At 40.7% G+C, this 20,662-nt stretch overlaps 1 protein-coding gene and 1 long non-coding RNA gene across 5 annotated transcripts in view; one reads left to right on the top strand and one right to left on the bottom strand.

Moving 5' to 3' along the window:
• Positions 1 to 20,662, top strand: part of NKAIN2 (sodium/potassium transporting ATPase interacting 2) — a 432,667-nt gene that overhangs the window by 330,085 nt on the left and 81,920 nt on the right. For all 4 annotated transcript variants that reach the window (XM_028723317.2, XM_077926023.1, XM_028723314.2 and 1 more), the window contains one exon: positions 18,259 to 18,459. In XM_028723317.2, coding sequence (XP_028579150.2) covers positions 18,259 to 18,459 — 201 coding nt within the window. The remainder of the gene's footprint in view (positions 1 to 18,258; positions 18,460 to 20,662) is intronic.
• LOC114594113 (uncharacterized) overlaps positions 18,515 to 20,662 on the bottom strand; it is an 83,511-nt gene continuing 81,363 nt past the window's right edge. Inside the window, exon 4 of the long non-coding RNA XR_003705881.2 lies at positions 18,515 to 18,896. This is a non-coding gene — a long non-coding RNA (uncharacterized LOC114594113). The remainder of the gene's footprint in view (positions 18,897 to 20,662) is intronic.

Genomic DNA, 20,662 nt, shown 5'->3' with positions numbered 1-20,662 from the left:
TAAGAGGAGTTTGGCAATAGCTTTAAACTCCAAAAACCTGCTTTGAAGCCAAAATGTAGCTGTCAATGAATTGAATTTGATGTTCTAGCTTCCTTGAGAACAATGCCTTGCCTTTGAGAAGAGTCTCATGAAATTTAATATAATTGTCAATCTGATCAAGGGAGACAGAGAGAGCAGTTTATTAACATATTGTAGAAACCAGAGCCTCTTGTCAATCTACAAAGAGTAGGACATGTTGAGAACAGTATGGTGCATAGTTTAGTGTGAAACCACTGAACACACATACAAACTGCTCTCTCTCTATATATATATATGATTCATATTCAGTGATCCCCCAATTAAACATATAATCTTTAGTGAAAATCATGTTTAAACCCATGTAACTTTTTTCATCATGTTCTTATTTCCTTTAGTAACAATTTAAAAGCAATTATGAATGATTTGTTTAAAAATATGAAGAGTGCAGCAATTCAGGGGTAAATGTTAGCATACTTTGAATTGCCCTTCTACACATGATCCAATGGTAACTATGCAGAGATCTATCACCACATATTTCTGCAAACATGGAGATATGCTTCCTCTGCTGAACTGAGCAGGGAAACCCACTTGTGTAAGTATATGTTGCTGTATTGCAGTGACTGTAGAATTCTGGACTAGGCTACAGTTCTGAAATTCTTAGACTGTGCATTGTGTGTCATTACATCTATTCATGCCTTCAATATTCATGAATGCTACAGTGGTACCTCAGATTAAAAACAGCCCTGTTTACGAACTATTCGGTTTAAGAACTCTGCAAAACCGGAAGTAGTGTCCCGGTTTGCGAACTTTACCTCAGTCTAAGAAGAGAAGCTGAATGGTGGAAGGGCACCGCCGGCAGGAGGCCTCGTTAGGGAAAGCGCGCCTCGGTTTAAGAACGGTTTCAGTTTAAGAACGGACTTCCAGAACGGATTAAGTTCGTAAACCGAGGTACCACTGTAATTGCATAAAGAGGTTCTCAATAATGAGCCTCTTCCCCTACATACTGATGCATGCACCAGTCATGCCCCCTGCCAGGTAATGGGCATTCAGAATCAGTCTGAAGGAGGCCTATTCACATAGGGTTTTATCCACAGGGATGGTAACTTGGGTTGACGGGTTACCATTTCTTTAGAGGAAGCCCTTTGCACATACATCTGCCGACCTTTAGGCTGCTTCAGATTAATGCTCATGGCATTAGGTCATAAAGTAAATTGTTAACATGCCTGGTCCTTGTTTTAAAGATAACACTGTTAATGCTGTTCCATCAGCATTGGGACCATGCCACATTGAAATTTTCCCTGCAAGTTGCTGTTTGACCCTAGGAGCTAAGCTGTTATATGTTCTAGTTGCAGCTTCTCCCCCACTGATAATAGTAGCTTCAGGGAAAATAGTTTTCAGTAGGACTGTGGCACATAAGGAAATGGTTGCTGTCCATACACTGCACCCATAATCCTGATCGGATGCCGCCACACTCACCCAGAAGCTGTTTTCATAAGATGAAAATAAGGCATGTTTAATGCATGCACACATTCAATATATTGTCTGCTATGGTTCTTTCATTCTTGTCATGCAGAATTTAATGGTGAGATTTATAGTATCTATTGCAAAATAGGACCTATTTATGGCAAAATAATGCAAAGTGTGGTGCATAGTTTTCAGAAACCAGGATGAGTCAGAGAAATAAAATTAAATTATCAGCAGAAAATGATGGGTGTTGAATGTCTCATATTGTCCTTCCACTGTGTATATTTGGGGGTGGCCATCAAGACATCTCATAAACTTCTCTTAGTTTCCCCCTTCTGTAGAAATGGAGTTTGCTATGTTTATGAATAGCAATCATACCTCAGGGCAGCAATTAATTCAAAAAGCTAAGTGCAGTTATTAAATCACTAAGCAAAATAATCTGTCTAAATAAATTTTAAAAGAATAATTAGCAGTTAAGCAGGATGCGGTCTTTGCCATGTGATGAGATTAAGAACCAGAGAATTCTATTTGAATACAATAGTAAGCAGGAATGGTGACTGATTTCCATAAAAGTTTGAGCCATATTTCCATATCTGTTTATTAAAACATAGAGACAGCTCATTTTTCAATGAGCATTCGTTCACCTAAATAATGGAATTAATATCTACTGCTGCCCTTGTCTGAAGGGCTTAATTTCTCACCACGCTTAAACACCAGTCCTGTTTTAAATACTACAGCTCAACACAGAGAGTCACAATAAATGTGAAAAGATAATTGGAATGATATCCATTTCCTTTTTTCACTGTTTTGTTTTTCTGCAGGTGCCCTTTGTATATTAAAACATTGGACTATGAATGAAGGAATGTTCTAAAATAAAATATTGTTCAGTTAAAGAAAACTAAGAAGTTAGTGGGATTCCCACTGATGAACAGTCACAAAGGTTGCCAGAAGATATGATTTCCAGACAAAATTGAGAAAATTAAAAAATGGAGGTGTGATTTCCTAAGGAAAACTGTATTTAAACTAATAATTATACATGGAAATTAGTGACAATGTAAAAGCTATAAGGAAAATCTATGTGCTATTTCATTTTCCAATTATGCATTTTTAAAAACCATGTCATTCTGGATTTTTATGAGATTTTTTTAGGGGGGGAACCCCATTTCTGTCTTTTAAGAAGTATGTATCCCTTTCCCAGCTTTGTAAAGTGTGAATTTCTAAAAGTAATCACTATCTTAATGTGTGGTAACTAGCAACAGCCTTTCAAGGGAAGTTTCACCTAATAACTGTCCTAATGCTTTTATGATCAAAGAGTTCATCTAAAGTTCAAAACAGTAGCATGTAAGAGAAAAGAGTCCCTGAATAATTAGTGGTTCACAACACTTGTTTCTCTTTATATTAAGTGATAGAGTAGAGGAGTAGAGCTAAAAATCACAGGAAGCATATGATCTCTAGGATAAAGGAGAGAAGGGCACGAGACACCTAGGCTTCCTCAAACAGAAGTGGATTTGGAATATTTCATCATTTACAGCCACAGCAGGTAAACTAGACCAATTAGCTTCTGAAAAATATGCTCCACGTTCCCACTTTCAAGCTCTCTTTCCGTCACTGTAACCCTCCCACTGATTTTTGGGTACATGCACGCATATGTGAAAACATGCGCACATACATACAATAGACACTTGTGAGCATACTGGTCCCAACAAAACACTGGCATTCTGAACTGTGTGTGCTGGTAGGCATGGCTTGGGAGTCATCATTTTGCGCCACTTCCCTCTGTCAGTTTCATGAGAAAATGGCAGAAAGCAGTGGGAGTTCCAGGACCAGTCATACCTCAGGCAGCCACAGGTAGTTCCTCTCATCTAGACTCTTCTATTTCCTATACACCCACAGCATTAGAATTCTAGAATATACCCCCATTATATATACATTCCTGTGCACATGCTCATAATTCTGACATTTACTGGCTGGAGGAACACAAGGTTACGTAAGGGGTGTGACTACAGGAATGGAACTCTTCCCAATTCAAGCACAGTGCTCCATTAATGTGGAAAGGGGAAAACCACCCTCACTCTCTATTAACAGTTATATGTGACCAACAGTGCAAAGAATCAGTGCCAAATTCACTCTTAAAAGCAGTCATACCATTATAAAAGATAAGTGCAGAAAGGCCTAAAGACAGTGGCTATGTCCTATAATGGGATCATGTGTGCATCATAATAAGCCATGAATCACGGCTTACTACCAAGGAGCTGTGTGCTAATGCATGCTGGTCAATTGCTCTGTCCAGCCTGGCCTGGGAGAAATAAACCATGAGGCATAGCTTAACACTGCATGTGAACTCAGGCTTTGCTTCTCCACCCCATCCCACCCCCCACCCCAAAAAGCCATAACTGCAAGGAAAGTTTTGTTCTTGACTTATTGGAGCCAGGGAACAAACAGCAAAGCAGCAGCAACTTAACAGCATTCATGGCAAACATTGGTTTATTAGTATAATTATTATTTTTTATACCCTGCCTTTATCCCAGACTCACAGCGGCCAACACAAATTAAAACAACACAGATAAAATACAAAAAGCTAAGAACAGGTAAAAGACAATTGTTTTAAAGTAATTAAACTCTAATAGGATTAAAATAATATAAAAAGAAACCTTATTAGAATACAGATTATTAGAGTAAAGATAGGTATTTATTAGAATACAGATAGGTTCATTTACCTTGGCTTACTACAACATTTGAAGAAACCCACTTATTCAGAGAGCTATAGAGAAATGATGACCTTGTTGGCAATGCCTGTTCCTCCTGTTGTTCTGGTTCAGCACCTGCTTTTGGCGTAGCAGGAGTAGGCACTTCTGCCTCTTCCAGCTGTGCCAACTGCCGAGGATGCACCTGCCTGGCCCTCTGACCGATCACATACATGAAAGGGGTGTGGCTTGGGAGTGGACCTGAGAAGAACCTCTTCCCTCTGGTCCACTCTCCGGCCATATAAAGCCAGCCATGCTGGGGCTTTGGGTTGAATCCAAAGCCCCAGCTCTTCTGTCTTGGGGTATCCCCTTATGGGAGCCTGAAGAGGTGCTTCATGTCCAGATTCCCTGCTCAGGTGTTGATGGGCCCTATCACCTTCACTTGCAGTGATCTTGGCCAGTCACTGGGATGTGATGTATTTTGCAGGGTGACCCTTAACCTTGGTCAACCCTGTTTAACCATCAACCAGCCAATCATTGGATAAACACCCATTGGATACACACCTAATGGGCCACAAAGATTTGGTCTTATTTTATTCCAATACTGTTGTCCTCTCTGTTTTGTTGTTATGTCCCCCTCACTCCACCACTGCCTCTACCATGCCTGGGCCCACAATAGGCCTCTTTTCATTTCTAGACTGTGCAAACTAGGCCAACGATATCTAGAGTTACACTTGCACTCTCCTTACAGAAAAGTAATAGGCACTGTTCCACTACATATGCTGTGTTTGTTAATAATTCCTTTCCCTATAATTTGCCTTTCACTTTTGTGCACACATCTGCTAGATCCTAAGATTTACATTTTTTGTAAAAGATAAATGATCAAATATAACTAAATATGCTCTCTATTTTTTGAAAGAACATAACTCTGCAAGGACAAGACAAAATGCTGAGAATGCCAGAGATATTGTTGAATTGTATATATCTGTTGAAGGCAGTCTCTAAAAAAATCATTAGAACAAAGCGCATTTGAGATGAAATCAGCATGGTGACATCAGAAGTGATAATGCTATATGAATCGCAAAAAGAAATGATTAATGGTATAAAGGAGTCACAGTTCCTCATACTGCATCCACCTTTTGGGCTGACTTATTATGAGTAAGAAGAGCAAACAGTGAGAAACATTAAAGGGTAAATAGAGAGAAAATCCATTTGGTGCCTTATTGGCCACCTCCTGTTTTTGAATAATATTCAGTAACAAAGGGGAATAGATCTTTCTCTCTCTTCTCCATGAGATCCATTATCTCTGATTAATTTCACATGTTTTATAAAACTGAGTCTCAAAAAAACCCCAACTATTGCATTATGTTCTGAGCAGAATACTGATGGGGCATTATCAGCCTTTTCCAAATAAAAGCTTAATGGTTTAGATGGCAAGGTTAGTTAGGCCAGGTCAAAGCACGCTAAGCCTTTTAGCATTGTGTACGGACAATTCAAATTTATTCATATCTAATGAAATAACTGGCTCAGAAGCTTGGAAAGCTTTAAGTACTGAATAAAAGTGTAAACTCTCAAAGCTGAAAAGCTTTAGTTTAAAATCTTGAAGAATAAAATCTTCTAGAAGCAGTCTGGCAGTGAGATCAAAGGTTCATAGGCAAGTTTAAACATAGTAGAGATGAACTTGATGGTATTTTATCAAAGAATATATATGAACAGCTTGTATAGTCTCCCACAGTGGTCCCATAAGAACCATGGATGGTGAGTGTTTCAGGTAATATAATGTACAGTTATACGTGCAATAGGTGCAAGAATTGTGCATAGAATAATGTATAACATTTCCAGCAATTAAGGAGACTGTAAGATTATATCCATTAGGGTTAGACAGTTTACATACATTTTATATGTAAATGATCACCTGATGTACATGATTGTCCATTAAGAATAATCGTTGGTGAGCTTTATCTTATTTTTCCTATGTAAAGGGATTGATGATGATGATAAACATTATTAGTCACTTTATTTTACAAACAGTAATTCAAAGCGACTTACAATGACAATTACAGCAAAAAGGATTCTAAGGATTTTATTTCTCATGCCTTTGGAAAAGCAGACCCCTGTAAGGTCATCAGTATCTGCTTGTGCGTTTTATTGGGTCTGAACTTCAAATCCCATTCAGAGTTTCCCTGGAGCTGTCTACTGAGCACAAATCCTGTTCCAGGTATTCTAAGGTCCAAAAAGGGATCCCAGCTGTGTAACTTAATCTTCCCATTATCTCACCCTGAGGACCCCTCAGAGATGACTCCTCATCTCCTTAACTGTCTTTGTCAAAGTGTGATGGAGCTCCTTGTAGTTGTGACCTCTCCAGCTGCCTTTCTGAGGTAACATTTTGGCTGCCCTCATTCTCTCTTGGATCAGGAATCCACTTGAAGGCAATGAACTAGCTTCACACTTCTAATTGCACATCTTCAGCCCTGTAGTGGGAAAATTTTAATGTCTGATGTTTTCCAGTCTTTTATATATGCTGTAAAGGAACGCGGGTGGTGCTGTGGGTAAAACCTCAGTGCCTAGGACTTGCCGATTGTATGATTGGCGGTTCAAATCCCCGTGGCGGGGTGAGCTCCCGTCGTTCGGTCCCAGCTCCTGCCCACCTAGCAGTTTGAAAGCACCCCCAAGTGCAAGTAGATAAATAGGGACCGCTTTATAGCGGGAAGGTAAACGGCATTTCTGTGTGCTGCGCTGGTGCAGGCTCGCCAGAGCAGCTTCGTCACACTGGCCATGTGACCCGGAAGTATCCTCGGACGGCGCCGGCTCCCGGCCTCTAGAGTGGGATGAGCGCACAACCCTAGAGTCGGTCACAACTGGCCTTCGGGCAGGGGTACCTTTACCTTTTTATATATGCTGTAAGCCTCCCAGAGTGGCTAGGAAAACCCAGACAGATGGATGGGGTATAAATAAACATTTATTATTATTATTATTATTATTATTATTATTATTATTATTATTATTAGCCTTGCCTCCTTCCTCTTGACAATGTATGGGCAATATCTGCACCTTCATCTCCCTTCAAATCACGCAACTGGTGCAAGACAGGTGTCACATGTTTCAACCACCTAGGCTGAGCAGCCACATTTTGCACCAGTTAAAGATTCTAAATCATCTTTAAAGGAGCCTGTGCAGAGCATGTTATAGCAGTCCAGTCTGGTATGACAAGTTGCTGAGAGGTCTGGGAGAGCCAATAGTATTCCAGTGTCATTTACCCTTGCTCCATCCATTCCCTGGTATAAGGCATCCACCAGGGCAACCAAAGCTAGTTCCTTCCTGAAACCAGCCTGGACTGGACTGAATCCAAACAAGGTACATGTCACTGCAGGAGCCAATTCATTAGCAATATCATATACAATTCGGTGCAAGGAAATTAACATTCTATCACTTATTCTCAGTAATTTAATAGTTATGGTGCTTGTGCATTGTTTGTTGGAATGTTGCATTTCCTTTATTGGATAAACGTATATTCTTTTCATGAAATCTATATTTCACCACATTCTGTTAAACTACCAGCAGTATACTATTAATTCTGCTACTTTGAGTTCACATTTCCTAATGTTTTACAAGATTCTGAATTCTCTGAAGAAAGGGAGGAAGGAAGCTCTCAATATCATTTTCCCCAGCCAGAGCCCTATTGAATAAGACCAGCTTTCCAATTCAGAGTAATAAAAGCATCGATCTTCTAGCTCTCTGACACAGTAGTCCCGCTAATTCTGCATTAGCACTAAACACAAACAAAAAATTTAGTATAAGAAGCCCCAGGAGACAGTTCAACCACATTTCTGCATTTCCCAAGGCCAAATCAGCTACGGAAAACTTAATTTAAGAAACTGACACAGACACCACAGTTAGAATGGTAAATCTGCCGTCTGCCAGATACCGAAATAAAGTTTTCAATCACTGCTTCAGCCTTCAGAAATAGGGAGTTTGGTTTTCTAGCTGCCTCTCCAGGAAGTCATTCTTAATTAAAGTTCATTGCTTTTAGTGCTGAAAGGTATCTATCTGGAAGGACTTCGGGGAGTGAGGGCTGGTGGCTGAACAGCTTTTTCTTTCATGGACTCAGTTGATTAAAAAACTGGGATGCAGAAAACGCTGCTTTAGAAGCTTCATTGTAAAGATAATGGAAGCCCTTCTGCGCCATGGGGTGTGCCATTTAGTGGGGAGAAGCTGTGTAGAAGGAGGCTGCTGGGCCGCCATAGCAAGGAAGATGAGAAGTCTTCCAAAACTCGTTCTCCAAGCTGTGTGACCCATCAAGATGCCTTTGCACACTTGCTTCTGGATGTTACGTTTTATGGATCGAGAGGATGGAAGCAAAGTTCATTGACTTTCTCCCTTTCCTAGGGATGGGGTAGAAATTCAATTCAGTTTGCATTTAAAAGTGATCTTACTTAACTGGCAGTTTTCGAAACAATGCAGGAACGGAAATACAGCAATTATTCAAAATGTGAACTTTATGTAAAGTGTCTGTAAAAATGCACATAGTCAAAATATACAGAAATATTAGGGGAAACTGATTTGCAAAGAAAAATGTGTGTATTAGACAAAATTACACAAAAAAGTGTACATTAAAAGTAATTTGCACTAAAATGCTGATAAATTTCATAACATTTTGTTTTTTAAAAAAATAAACATATGTAGAAATGAATTTTAGAATGAATTTAAGAATGGAAAATGAGAAACTGAAAAGAAGCAAAATTGACATATTCTCCCAACCTTACCCTTTGCTTAAATAGCTGCAAATTTGAGTGGACTTCTAAGTATTCATCTAAGAGAGTTTCCAAGCAAGAACACATAAAGAGCTGAAACAGTCCAGGTTTGTGGCTTCATTCTAGTTGAGCTACATTTTCACTGCCTACAGGAGTGGCTGAAAGGGCTGTATCTACAACTGGACAAGTCAGAGAGCAAATTTCTTCTCACATCACAGGATGACTGGATGTACTTGGCAGCCTTCTGTATTTCCCAGTACTGCCAGATTTGGGGGGGCATGTCTCTGTTCTATAACAACTAACAGAACTAAGCAATGAATCATGGTTCTGCATCATTCATGTTTCTGCTATATTGCTTGATTTATCTATATTTGATAACTGTACTCTTGACCCAATGGAAGCAGAATGTGTGAACTTGATCCACTGAAAAGGCCTTGGCTTATGGCTATGGGAGGTAATATGAAAAATCTGTCTGTGGTGATGGAGTCTTCAAAGAATATAGCAAATTCCCAGTGGATTCAGGTCTCTAATGGCTGTAGAAGACCTTGAGTGATGAACATGCATGTGTGAATCACACCAAGAAATTTGCAGAGTAGTGACAGACTGTGGGAAGGTCAAAACCACGACAATCAAAGATCCACTGTTTTCAGTGAGACTTTAAACATCAGGACATATCAAGAGGCTTCTGAGTGCTCGCCAGCAGGGCCTTAGAACTGTAGTTGTGCTGGAAAGTCCTGTCAAGTTCTTGCTGGGATTACAGTGCTGACCAGGACTATCTTTTCTCTAATGCAGAGCCCTGAGTCTATAGTGGAGTACTTTTGCACATTGACTGCTCCTTTGCGCCTATGCATCAACATCCTCCATTGAAGTTCATAGGGCTGCACATTTGAAAATTGGGCATCTGTGTCAGTAATAAATCATAACATACAGCCTGTTAGACCAGCCAATAGCTCGTTTAGTCCAGCATCCTGTTCCAACAGTGGCCAACCATATGCCTGTTGGAACTCTTCTGAGCACAAGGGCACTGTCATTTCCTGTGGTTTCCAGCAACTGGCATTCAGAAGCATACTGCCTCTGACCATGGAGACAGAGCATATCATGGCTAGTAGTCACTGATAAGACTTATCACTGGATTGAACAAAGGGTTTGTAACCTTGAAAGACCTCAGTCTCAGAGTCATGTGTTCAGAATTGTTTAAATTAATGGACCTTCAACAGAGCTAGAGTTTATATCATACAGTGATGATTAGATTTCAGTTGTGTAGGAGAAGAGGTGAATAGCACATAAATTGCGGTCCCCTGGTGGAGCCCCTATGGCCTGCTGGTATACATGCAGAGAATACTAAAATATTAGGCGGGCCTTGATCTATTCACCAATATACTTCTCATGTTCTTAAAAAGATCCTGGACACGTATGCCTTAACTTTTAAGAGATCGTCTGTATGCATTCTTGGTTTGTGAATTTAAAACACATTGGCAAATCGCATTGATCCTAATAAAAAAGAAAAAATGGAGACCATAAAAGACTAAAGCCAGTTCACGTGTTCATTCCAGGCCATGTCTTCCCCCTTCTATTTTTTCCACGGCCAAAGCTGCCAGCAGGCTATGCGCAAATAAGGATTTGTGGATCAAGGCCAGTTATGTGGGTTCAACAATACCTTATCCTGTAACAAAAGTGTTTATCCAAACATCTGCTTTTCCAAATGTTTAGAATCTACATTTTCTCCAGTCACACAAATGAAAATATACAGCATCCAGACCTGTGCTTGGAAACGTGGCACATTTGAATGTGTCTTTTTAATTTTAATGACACATTAAAAATTTAAATAGTTACATTCTTTGTCTCTGCCCTTGAATTTGTCACATCCAGGTGGAAGCTCAAGATTATTATTATTTTCTTAAATAACCATAAATATTTAGGTGGCTTTTGCCATCCTTCAGCAGCAGCACAGAGGATGATTGTGACATGTTCGCAATGTTAGCTTTTTGGTGCTGAATTTTTAAGCCTCCATTGACCTTTTATTTTCTACAGTAATTGCAATATTTCTCCAGACTGTTTGGACAATGCCCAGAGGACAGGAAGAATCACAGATCCAGGGTTTTTCGGAAGAGAGGGTGGATGGGCTTGCAAAGTTTCTGTTTATAATTAGCAAGTCATGGGTAGAGAGAGAGAGAGAGAGCATCTTTTTTAAAAAAAAAATCCACTTAATTGTTTACTACTTTCTGCAACATGCACAGTATTTAGGAATGCCAATTCTTTCTACCTAAAACTCCACCTATCCAGATAGGAGACCCCACAACAACTCGCAGTGCCATGCTATTCTGGCTTAGTGTGGTTACAGTGGAGACAGAACTGGCTATAGGCATTCAGATGGTTCAGAGGGGATGGGAGCATCAAGTGGAGCACCCACCTCAAATAAACCGAGGCTCTGCTCTTACAGGTTTCATGGTTCAACTCTGAAGACCTGTTGTTGTTTAGTCATGTCCAACTCTTCGTGACCCCATGGACCAGAGCACTCCAGGCTCTCCTGTCTTCCACTGCCTCCCACAGTTTGGTCAAACTCATGCTGGTAGCTTCGAGAACGCTGTCCAACCATCTCATCCTCTGTCATCCCCTTCTCCTTGTGCCCTCCATCTTTCCCTACATCAGGGTCTTTTCCAGGGAGTCTACTCTTCTCATGAGGTGGCCAAAGTATTGGAGCCTCAGCTTCACAATCTGCCCTTCCCCTTCTAGTGAGCACTCAGGGCTGATTTCCTTAAGAATGGAGGGATTTGATCTTCTTGCAGTCTATGGGACTCTCAAGAGTCTCCTCCAGCACCGTAATTCAAAAGCATCAATTCTTTGGCAATCAGCCTTCTTTATGGCCCAGCTCTCACTTCCAGACATCACTACTGGGAAAACCATGGCTTTAACTATATGGATCTTTGTTGGCAAGGTGATGTCTCTGCTTTTTAGGATGCTGTCTAGGTTCGTCATTGCTTTTCTGAAGACCTAAAGAAAGGGAAAACCTGACCTCCTTTGGGACCAAAGTAGCAGCAGCCTCTGTATTTCAAGCAGGAGGCTGGAGCTGAGGAAGGCTGTCTGGATCGAAACGCCTCCTGCTACACTCTTAATAACCTGCAGCCCATCCTAAAGTACATTGAGGGCAGCAGTGTGAAGCCCCTGCCCCTCTTAACAAGCACCAACAAGGAGAAAGAAGTTCCCTGACGCCCTGAAAAAAATCTCAATTGCCTCACAACCTTGCTAACTCTAAGTGGAGCACCCACCTCAAATAACCCTTCCAGTCCCATGAAGTAAATTTTTGCTACTCTGCAATATGTTGGGGTGCTGGTTCAGTTTCAATAGGAATGACACTCCTATATGGAAGGAGAGATCAAATACTTGCCAACATGTCTTGGCACAAAGAATGTCAAGGTATGTGCAGTTTTGAAACCAGAAGTCAGGAATCAAGTCCCTCTTCTCTCAGTGCAAAAAGCTCAGCTCTAAGGCATTTATAGTAACATAACTAATAAATTTTGTGTTAATAATTGAAGTGAGTGCCTTGAGAGAGTATCTGCAGATCAGCTTTATCGCATCAACTAAGAATAAAGGTCTTCGAGACTTGGCTGCTAGGCAGGCAATGCCTAGAATCTCTCCGTTTATACATCAGTAAATACAAAATTTGAATAGTGTGCTTGCAAAGTTCGCTCTCAATCATGGCCGGCATATAATGACTTTGTTTCACCTAACTGCCATTCTGAAGTTGGTAAGATTTTCCTAGAAAGGTATATGCTGTGACTCACTGTGAAGCATACAATCCCTCTCCTTTAGATTATTGTAGTTTCAACCTTGAAATAGGATGAAAATAATGTGCTGAAGTCCCACTGTTCTCACCATGGGCTATACTCCTGCACTGGTTTTCTCCCTGGCCTCTTGCCATAGAGGATGTTTCAGTGGCCAGTAAACCCACCAACCTATTTTTATGGAGGTTTCCAGGGACTCTTCTTTTTTGTACACTTGCTTCTTGCCCACCCAGAATGCACTTTAAGTCAGAGTTGGAGAACTCACATGCTTGAGTATTCTATAGTGCACATTTTTATCTTTAATACAGTTGTAACCTCTTTCAATTATTTATTAACTCTTTATAAAATATTGATGAAATGGAGCCTTGCCACAAAGCAATTTGCCATCTTGGCTGTTGTTAAGATATTTCACATATTAACTGAAGCAAATGTCAAGTGCAGGGAGCCAAGCAACCATTGCACACACTTTTTTATTTTAAATTCACTTAACAACTAACTGTAGATTTATTTATTTGTATTTTATCCTGCTCCGCTCTTCTGTTGGCTAACCATATTGCTTATAACAAAACTAAGGCCTTTGAAAGTTCACCAAATCAGAGATTCGTACCTGAGTTGGAGTAAACAGGCTGTGGGTGAACCTTTATATTGAACTGTATTCTAGGGCACATCACCTTTTCCCTAGCTATCACACAGCAACCACTTTCTTGTGTCTATTTCTAAAGATATGTGCAGTGGCAAGAGCTGTGTTCTGCCATTCCCTTCTAGCAGACACTTGTCATAGCATGGCCCAGGGGCCAAAGCCATCACTCTTGATCCCTGGACCAGGCCACACCCCGCACTGGCCCTGCTTTGAACACTCCTTGAGTGTTATTACTGGGCTAGAAAATACTTTTCGCTTGCTGCTTTATAGTATTTTGAAATCACTTCAAATGTTTCATAGGAACTGATTTAATAATGCTAATACTAATAATACAAACAAGCCTACTGCACAAAGGTATCCTTAACCCCTGGCCTACCTGGCAGCTAGTCAGTAGGCCAAGTCCAAAGTCTGAGGTTCAATCCACACAAGCAAAGTCCAAAGACACAGTCCAGGGTCAATCTAAGAAGCCATGTCTGAAGTCCAACAGTCAAGATACAATCAAGAGTCAAACCCAAAGCACAGTTTCTGTAGAGATCCAGGAACATCCAAGTCAAAGGCAGTTGGGCAGTTGGGCAGTTGAGCAGACACAACGCCTCAGCTCTGTTTCCTTTCTGTACTTTGCATGCTGATTGCAGCATCTGGGTTTGATCCTCACCTGCTCCAGCTGAGGAATCACACAATTCCTCCCAGGGCTAGCGAACCCCACCTGGCTAGCTAGGACCTGGGCTGTGGGCCCTTGCCTTGCCTCAGCCTCCTAGAGCGCCCGTCCTGCTGCTCCCTGTGCTTCAGAGCCCACTGTGTTTGTGGAGACAGGGGCCTCTCTGGCTCTAGGTCCTGCGGCTCTGTATCCTGTGCACTGACCCCCATTGCCTTGTCATCCTCTGTCACCCCATGAGCACTTCCTTCCCCATCCCCTGCTTGCCCTGGTGTGTTCCAGTCCCAGCTATACCCCTCACCAGGATCCTCTTCCTCCTCTCCATTGTCCTGCAAGTTCATGGCAAACGGTGACTTGTTGCTTCTGGTCCTGTCCACCACTGGGATACTTGCCTCAGAAGGTTACCTAGAAAGAAATGCAGCCCTCATGTTGAAAAATGCCCCCCGCCCCTATGTTTTAATGTAGGAAATGTGGTGGTGCAGTTCCATATGCTAAGCAGTTAACTGGCATTTTACATTTTCATTTTAAGTAGAGTATGAAAGCTGTTCTCCTTTCATATGGTAAGGGACCAGCTGCCATGTTCCATGCTGCTAGAGATTTTAAGGGAGTTCAACGCAACATATCAAGAGATATTCTCTCCACAAAGAGATGTTCCTCATAGCAACATGTCAATTCATGCCCTAGTCGGGCTCAGCTAGTATTCAGTTGCCCAATGGTTAATCTAGTCTTGAATGAAAGAGCAGAATTCACATTGTTAAATTTATTGTGGCATGTAGAGCGAAATGAGATGACATATCATGGCAGAAAATTGGAGCTGAGTTGATATAGTTTTCTTAGTTTCACGTTTGCTTTTATTGTTGAGAAGCACATCTGTTTTCCAGGGTGTTTTCAGCAGTTTCCAGAAATTAAATCTAGTTTTTATTTAATTTGTGGACACTAGAAGAAAATGTTCAAAAACTGCTCAATACCATTTTTAAGAATTGTGCTGTCCTTGAACTAGCTCACAGGGAAGTTGTACAATCTCTTAGGCTATCAGACCAAGTCTAAGGAAGCATAGTTCTAAGGAATTTAAGCAAAATCCATTTTTATACTCCCTGTATCGCCTTCTCTCCCCAGCATATATGCTGAATAGCCACTGCCCCCAGCCCTAACAACAATTTCACAATCAATATAAAGGGTGTGTTCATTTAGGTCAGGGAACTTCATCAGGTTTGGCCAGACATACTCAGGAATTGTACACTTCCCTTACTCCAAAGATCCACGAGCTTTCCTGAATTGTGGGCAAAATTAGAAGCAGCACAGTACTTGGAGCTTTAAAAATAAGCTTCTGTGGCTTTTTTCCAGTGCTTTTGTGAATGACTCTTACAAAAATCGGAGAAACAGTTCCATTTTCTTAATATTTGCTTAGCTGTTCAAAACTGCTTCCCATCATTGACTAAGCAAATTCCATCTTGAAACTCGGCAAACAATTCAGTTCAGCTCTACTAGACATGCATTTTTGTGTTTGATACAAGTTGGAATCACTAAGGGCAGGAACGAATTGTTTAGGTGAGGGACTTATAGTGTGAGGGAAATATAGTGTTTACTGGATCAACTTACCCACTTGCCTGTTGACACTATCAAAGATTTATGATTAGTTACTATCTAGTTTCAACTGTTCCAACATCAACCGTTCATCAGACATGAACTTGTCTCATCTAATACGTGATTCTTCTTGGTTGTGACCTTGTCTGAACCTGAGGTGTGTGTGTGTGTGTGTGTGTGTGTGTGTGTGTGTGTGTGTGTGCAACCAGCAGTCATCTCTGCAGGATGATTTTTCAACAGAATGATTGGCAAACACCCTATGCCGCTCTACCAGTATCTCTTACAGAAAATCAAGGGCACTATTTCTATATGGATTGCTTTCCAACTGGGCTGGGGAAGAAAGTCAGTTCAGGTTGCATCGAAAGGCTAGCCTAACCAAATTTGAGCCTTCCAAAACAACACATGAACCAAAACAGAGCCATCCATTGAAAGGCACACTTTTCCAGCTGTTGTAAAGCACTTCTCCAGCCAAGTAACTTATTTTTAAGAATCATATACTTGGGTAAAGTGTGTGTGCATTTGTTCATGAAAATAGCATACAATAATGCATTATATGTGAGGAAATTGATTAGCAAAACTTGTGTAGTAGGCAAAAAAGGCAGACAAAATGTGGCTATTAAGATAAATTTGCACTAAAATGCTGGTTTGTTTTCCTGAAGACTTTTTAAAAAATCACAAACTGATGAGGAAATGTGGAAAATAGAACTAGAGACTGGAAACTGAGAGAAACCAAAACTGTCAGATTTGACCATGTCTACTTCCAGAGGATGGGTGGGGAATCAGATCACAGGTGTTTAAAATTACAGTTTCTAAGCTAGAATTCATGAGAGGAGGCATGCCTAGATAAATTCTTTCTTTTTTAAAAAAAATATGTTACATTCTCACAGGCAGGCCACTTGTGAAGTTGTCTAAGCAAACCATGTTTCTAAGAATCCAGCTTGTGCCTTTCCATTGAAATAAACCCATACCTAACCCATTTAGAATCATCTTTTGCCACCTTAAGAGTGCCAAGCAAGACACATTTTTGTATATCACCCCCACTCCTGTTTCTCACTTGGACAGAATGCTAAATCTACTTTAATACACTCATTTTCATTAGCAGGGCTTTCAAATATCATCAGGATTTACAAAAGATTGACTATATTCATAGGCAATAAATAAAACTTGCACAGATGTAGCTCTGTGTCCTGAAGAGGAAGCAACTGTTTGTTGAACTGGGATTATAAATTCATCCTCAACATGAATGCTAGTAAGAATACAATATTGACATGCCAAATGTGTATCAACACTTCCTGTTAAGTTCTACAGCTTCAAGGCAGCTGTTTCCCTGGCAGTCTTTGAAACACAGATGTTAAACAGAAAACATACGGCAACTACTCAAGGCAGGGTGGGAGAGGTCCCTTGCTATTATTGCAGACATTTTTAGAGTCCACTCAAAATTCATTCAGCCTGTGGTATGCACAGCCGTGTTTTAAGCAACACCTATATTAATAGTATGCACAACAGTGGTATAAAACAGCACAGTTGTAATAGTGGTGTTTCATCTTACATTTTGATGCTCCAGAATAATAGATGTGAACAATAATAAATTAATCCACTGGTTTTTGTGCTTTAGTACCAGTTGTTTTCTTTAGTTACTACTAAGTTGAGCCTAAGCTGTGCCCTCAGCATACTTGTACTACCTAGAAGCGATCTGCACTGTTAGAATTGACAGCATCAATTGCTTGTTGGGTGTTGCAGGGAGTGAAAGCTGGTTTCAGAGATCAGTGGAATCTGAGGAGACAGCACTGATCTCTTGGGGCTATGAAGAGCAGCAGCAGAGGTGCTGCCTTCTGCTGCATTGAAGTTCCCTTGATCAGTGCTCTCCCCCTCGAAAACAATCTTAACTTGATTTGCAAAATGTTAATGATAAAAATAGCGGGATTGTCTGCATGATATGTGGGATTGATTGGGCTCAGAGAGGACATTTGTGACGTGAGACTTTGCCTTTCCTCTGCATGACTGAGCACATGTGCTGGTTCTCTTTCTCTGGATATTCCTTTCTACTGAATGTGCCAGCTGGTGGCAGACTTTCTTTTCGCTGAAAATACATGAGACAGCCACGGTGCCTTGGGAAATAGCTTTTGGCAATAAGTGTTGCCTTGTGAAGGGTTAGGAAAATAATAAAACGGAGCTGGGTATAAACATTTTTATGGAAGCAGAGGGGGGAAAGACAAGAGCCTGGTGTGATTACAATGTCACATGTATTATACATATGTTTTAAGGACATAAGAAGAACCCTGTTGGATCAGGCCAAAAACGCACCTAGTCCAGCTTCATGTTCTCACAGTGGCCAAAGAGATGCCTATGAGATGCCTACAAGCAGGACACGAGCACAACAGCACTCTCCCCTCTTGTAATTCTCAGAAACTGACATTCAGAGGCACAGCTGCCAGTGGACACATTTATCAATGTGCCATCCTCTTTGGAACATAAATGGAATGGAAACGATTCAAATTCCAAATTCAGATTCAATTTGTATTTGAGTGTCATGAGTGAATGAGACTTTGAACCCCACACTTCATTCAACTCTCATGCTTCTTCTTAATGGATCTATGTAGATGCCTATTCTTTCTAATGATAACAGAAAATTGAACCTTGGTCCATAATCCTACTTCTTCTTCTTTTATCCTCTTGACAGGAAACAGATCTTATACTGACCTTCAATATCTCAATGCACCGTTCTTGGTGGATGGAGAATGGGCCGGGCTGCACAGTGACATCTGTGACCCCAGCCCCAGACTGGGCACCGGAGGACCATCGCTACATCACTGTCTCAGGTTGTGTTCTTGAATACCAATATATAGAAGTGGCTCACAGTTCCCTACAGATCTTTCTTGCAGTAAGTATCCAATTATCTACTCTTTCAGCACCCTTTTGTGTGCATACTATAGTATATCCCAACAGAGTACAATGTAACTATACAGCTAGTTGGCATGGTTTAAGCAATCATTAAGTTTTAAGCATCTGTTTTCAGTATGAATCGGATTCTTAAAGGATTATTGGTTAGTTGGCATCCGTCTGTCTCAGGAGACAATGGAGGAGTGTGCCTTTAGGGGTGAAGTAAAATTGTTGGAAAGTTACAGTGCCTGCTGTGACTGTAGAGACTGATATGAGAAAGACATGTTTTGTTGCAGCTGGGGCAGGTGAAGGCATCTGGTTGTGCTGCTGTGGGTGCACCAAGGCGTTTCTTCTCTCTGTGCTCCTCCCAGTGGTTATTTGTCCTCTGGTCACTGCTATGGATTCACAACCTTACTTCCTGTCTCCAGGCACTACATTCTAATATTAATAGAGGGTGAAAAGTTAAGCAGTGTACTTCAGAATAACTGCAAACTATAGGTCTGGAATGCAAGCCTGAGGGTGCCATGTACACATTCCACACAACATTTGTGTATTACTACAAAATTATCACCAAAATGAATGCAACCCACTAGACAGTTAATTGACACCTGCCAAGTATGTGAGAAGCTCTCTCCTGCCAAGCTTTGTGGTCTATCTGTGCAATCCTATGTTGGTTTATTCAGTTTTACTTGAGTTCATGAACTTGGTGCCTAGTAAATGTGTATATAATGTAGCATGGATGGCATAGCAGTTGTGTGCCAAACAATGATGGCAAATAGCAACTGAGGGAGGGGTTACACTGGAATCCAATGTGTTGTCTCTGCCTTGCTGTTCATATGTGGACCAAGTAGAATCAGTGTGTTGGAAAGATTTTCTGCAGGCTTTTTTATTTGCATCTAGTGTTTCTATCATCTCTGTTTCTGCAGATAGGAGATACCTAAATGAAGTAATCCACATATATGTCCTTCAGTTCTAATATACCAAATTTCCCCTAGTTACTTTCTTTGGTTTAGAATGACCACAAATCATTCTCGGTTTCGTGGTACACTTCACTTGGTTCAAAATGATGGATTCTTCTTTCTTTCTTTGGCTCCTCTGTTTGACCAAAACAAATGTCTGAGGTATGAGCTGGTTTGGTGATAAAAGTATATTAACTCATGTTGCTCTATACATTAAAATGTCCTCATTCACTTAATGGCTATTGATTTTGCCCTCCTGTTTCAAAGTCACCATTTCATTTTCAAACCCCTTGAGTTAAGAAATATAATTCCATCAAAATAAAATAATCTTAGTTGAGATATCTTCACTACACATTTCAAGTCCTGAACAATAGCCTTATAAAAAATAGACAAAGCAAAAAAATATTTTAAAAACCATCATTGTATGACATTTTCTTGTTGGCATCTACCTGTCTTGGGAGACAATGAAGGAGTGTGCCTTTGGGGAGTGAAGTCAAGCTATTGGAAGGTTACAGCGCTTGCTGTGACTGTAGAGACTTGATGCAGGAGAGACATACTTTGTTGCAGCTGGGGCAGATGAAGGCATCCGGTTGTGGTGCTGCACATGCAGCATGGCATTTCTTCTCTCTATGCCCCCCCCCCCTGTAGTCATTCCTCCTCTGGTCACTGTTACGGGTTCATGACCTGTTTGTCTCCACGCACTGCAGTCATCTGCAAGCAGTTGATGTTGCCAGCCTTCATGTCATGTTTGCAGACATCTTTCTTTTTGAAGTGTGCTTTTTAAAGAATGCCTGTGTTTTGGTTTGCATATTGTTTCTTAAACTGCAAATTAGGTAGGTTTGTCTGCAAATACAAACCAAATTGAATTCCCTCCCTAACACTACTCTCTATATCCTTACGATGGCATGCAGCAGTTGTAGGATGAGAAAATAGAGGATTAAAACATTTACTTACTTTGTCCGTGTTTGTTTGCCTGTTGTGTGATTTGTGCTATTTTTTTCACGTTCTTATCAATAATTTCTGGACCAAACAGCAGGAATTTTCATCCACTGTTTGGTTACCACTCTCCTACACTGCAACAGTAGTGTTTTGGCTGGGTGGATTATACAAATATATGGCAGATGGGCATAGGTCACAAACATATATAATTTTGTATCCTTCACTCCAAGTGATTTATTTTATGTTAAAATAAAATAAGCCACCTAATATTTGCAAAGCACAATCTATTGTCGTTATAAATCAGAG

Source organism: Podarcis muralis, chromosome 3 (genome assembly GCF_964188315.1).
Source record: "Podarcis muralis chromosome 3, rPodMur119.hap1.1, whole genome shotgun sequence".
NCBI lineage: Eukaryota > Metazoa > Chordata > Lepidosauria > Squamata > Lacertidae > Podarcis > Podarcis muralis.
This window is presented reverse-complemented; position numbering and strand designations above follow the sequence as displayed.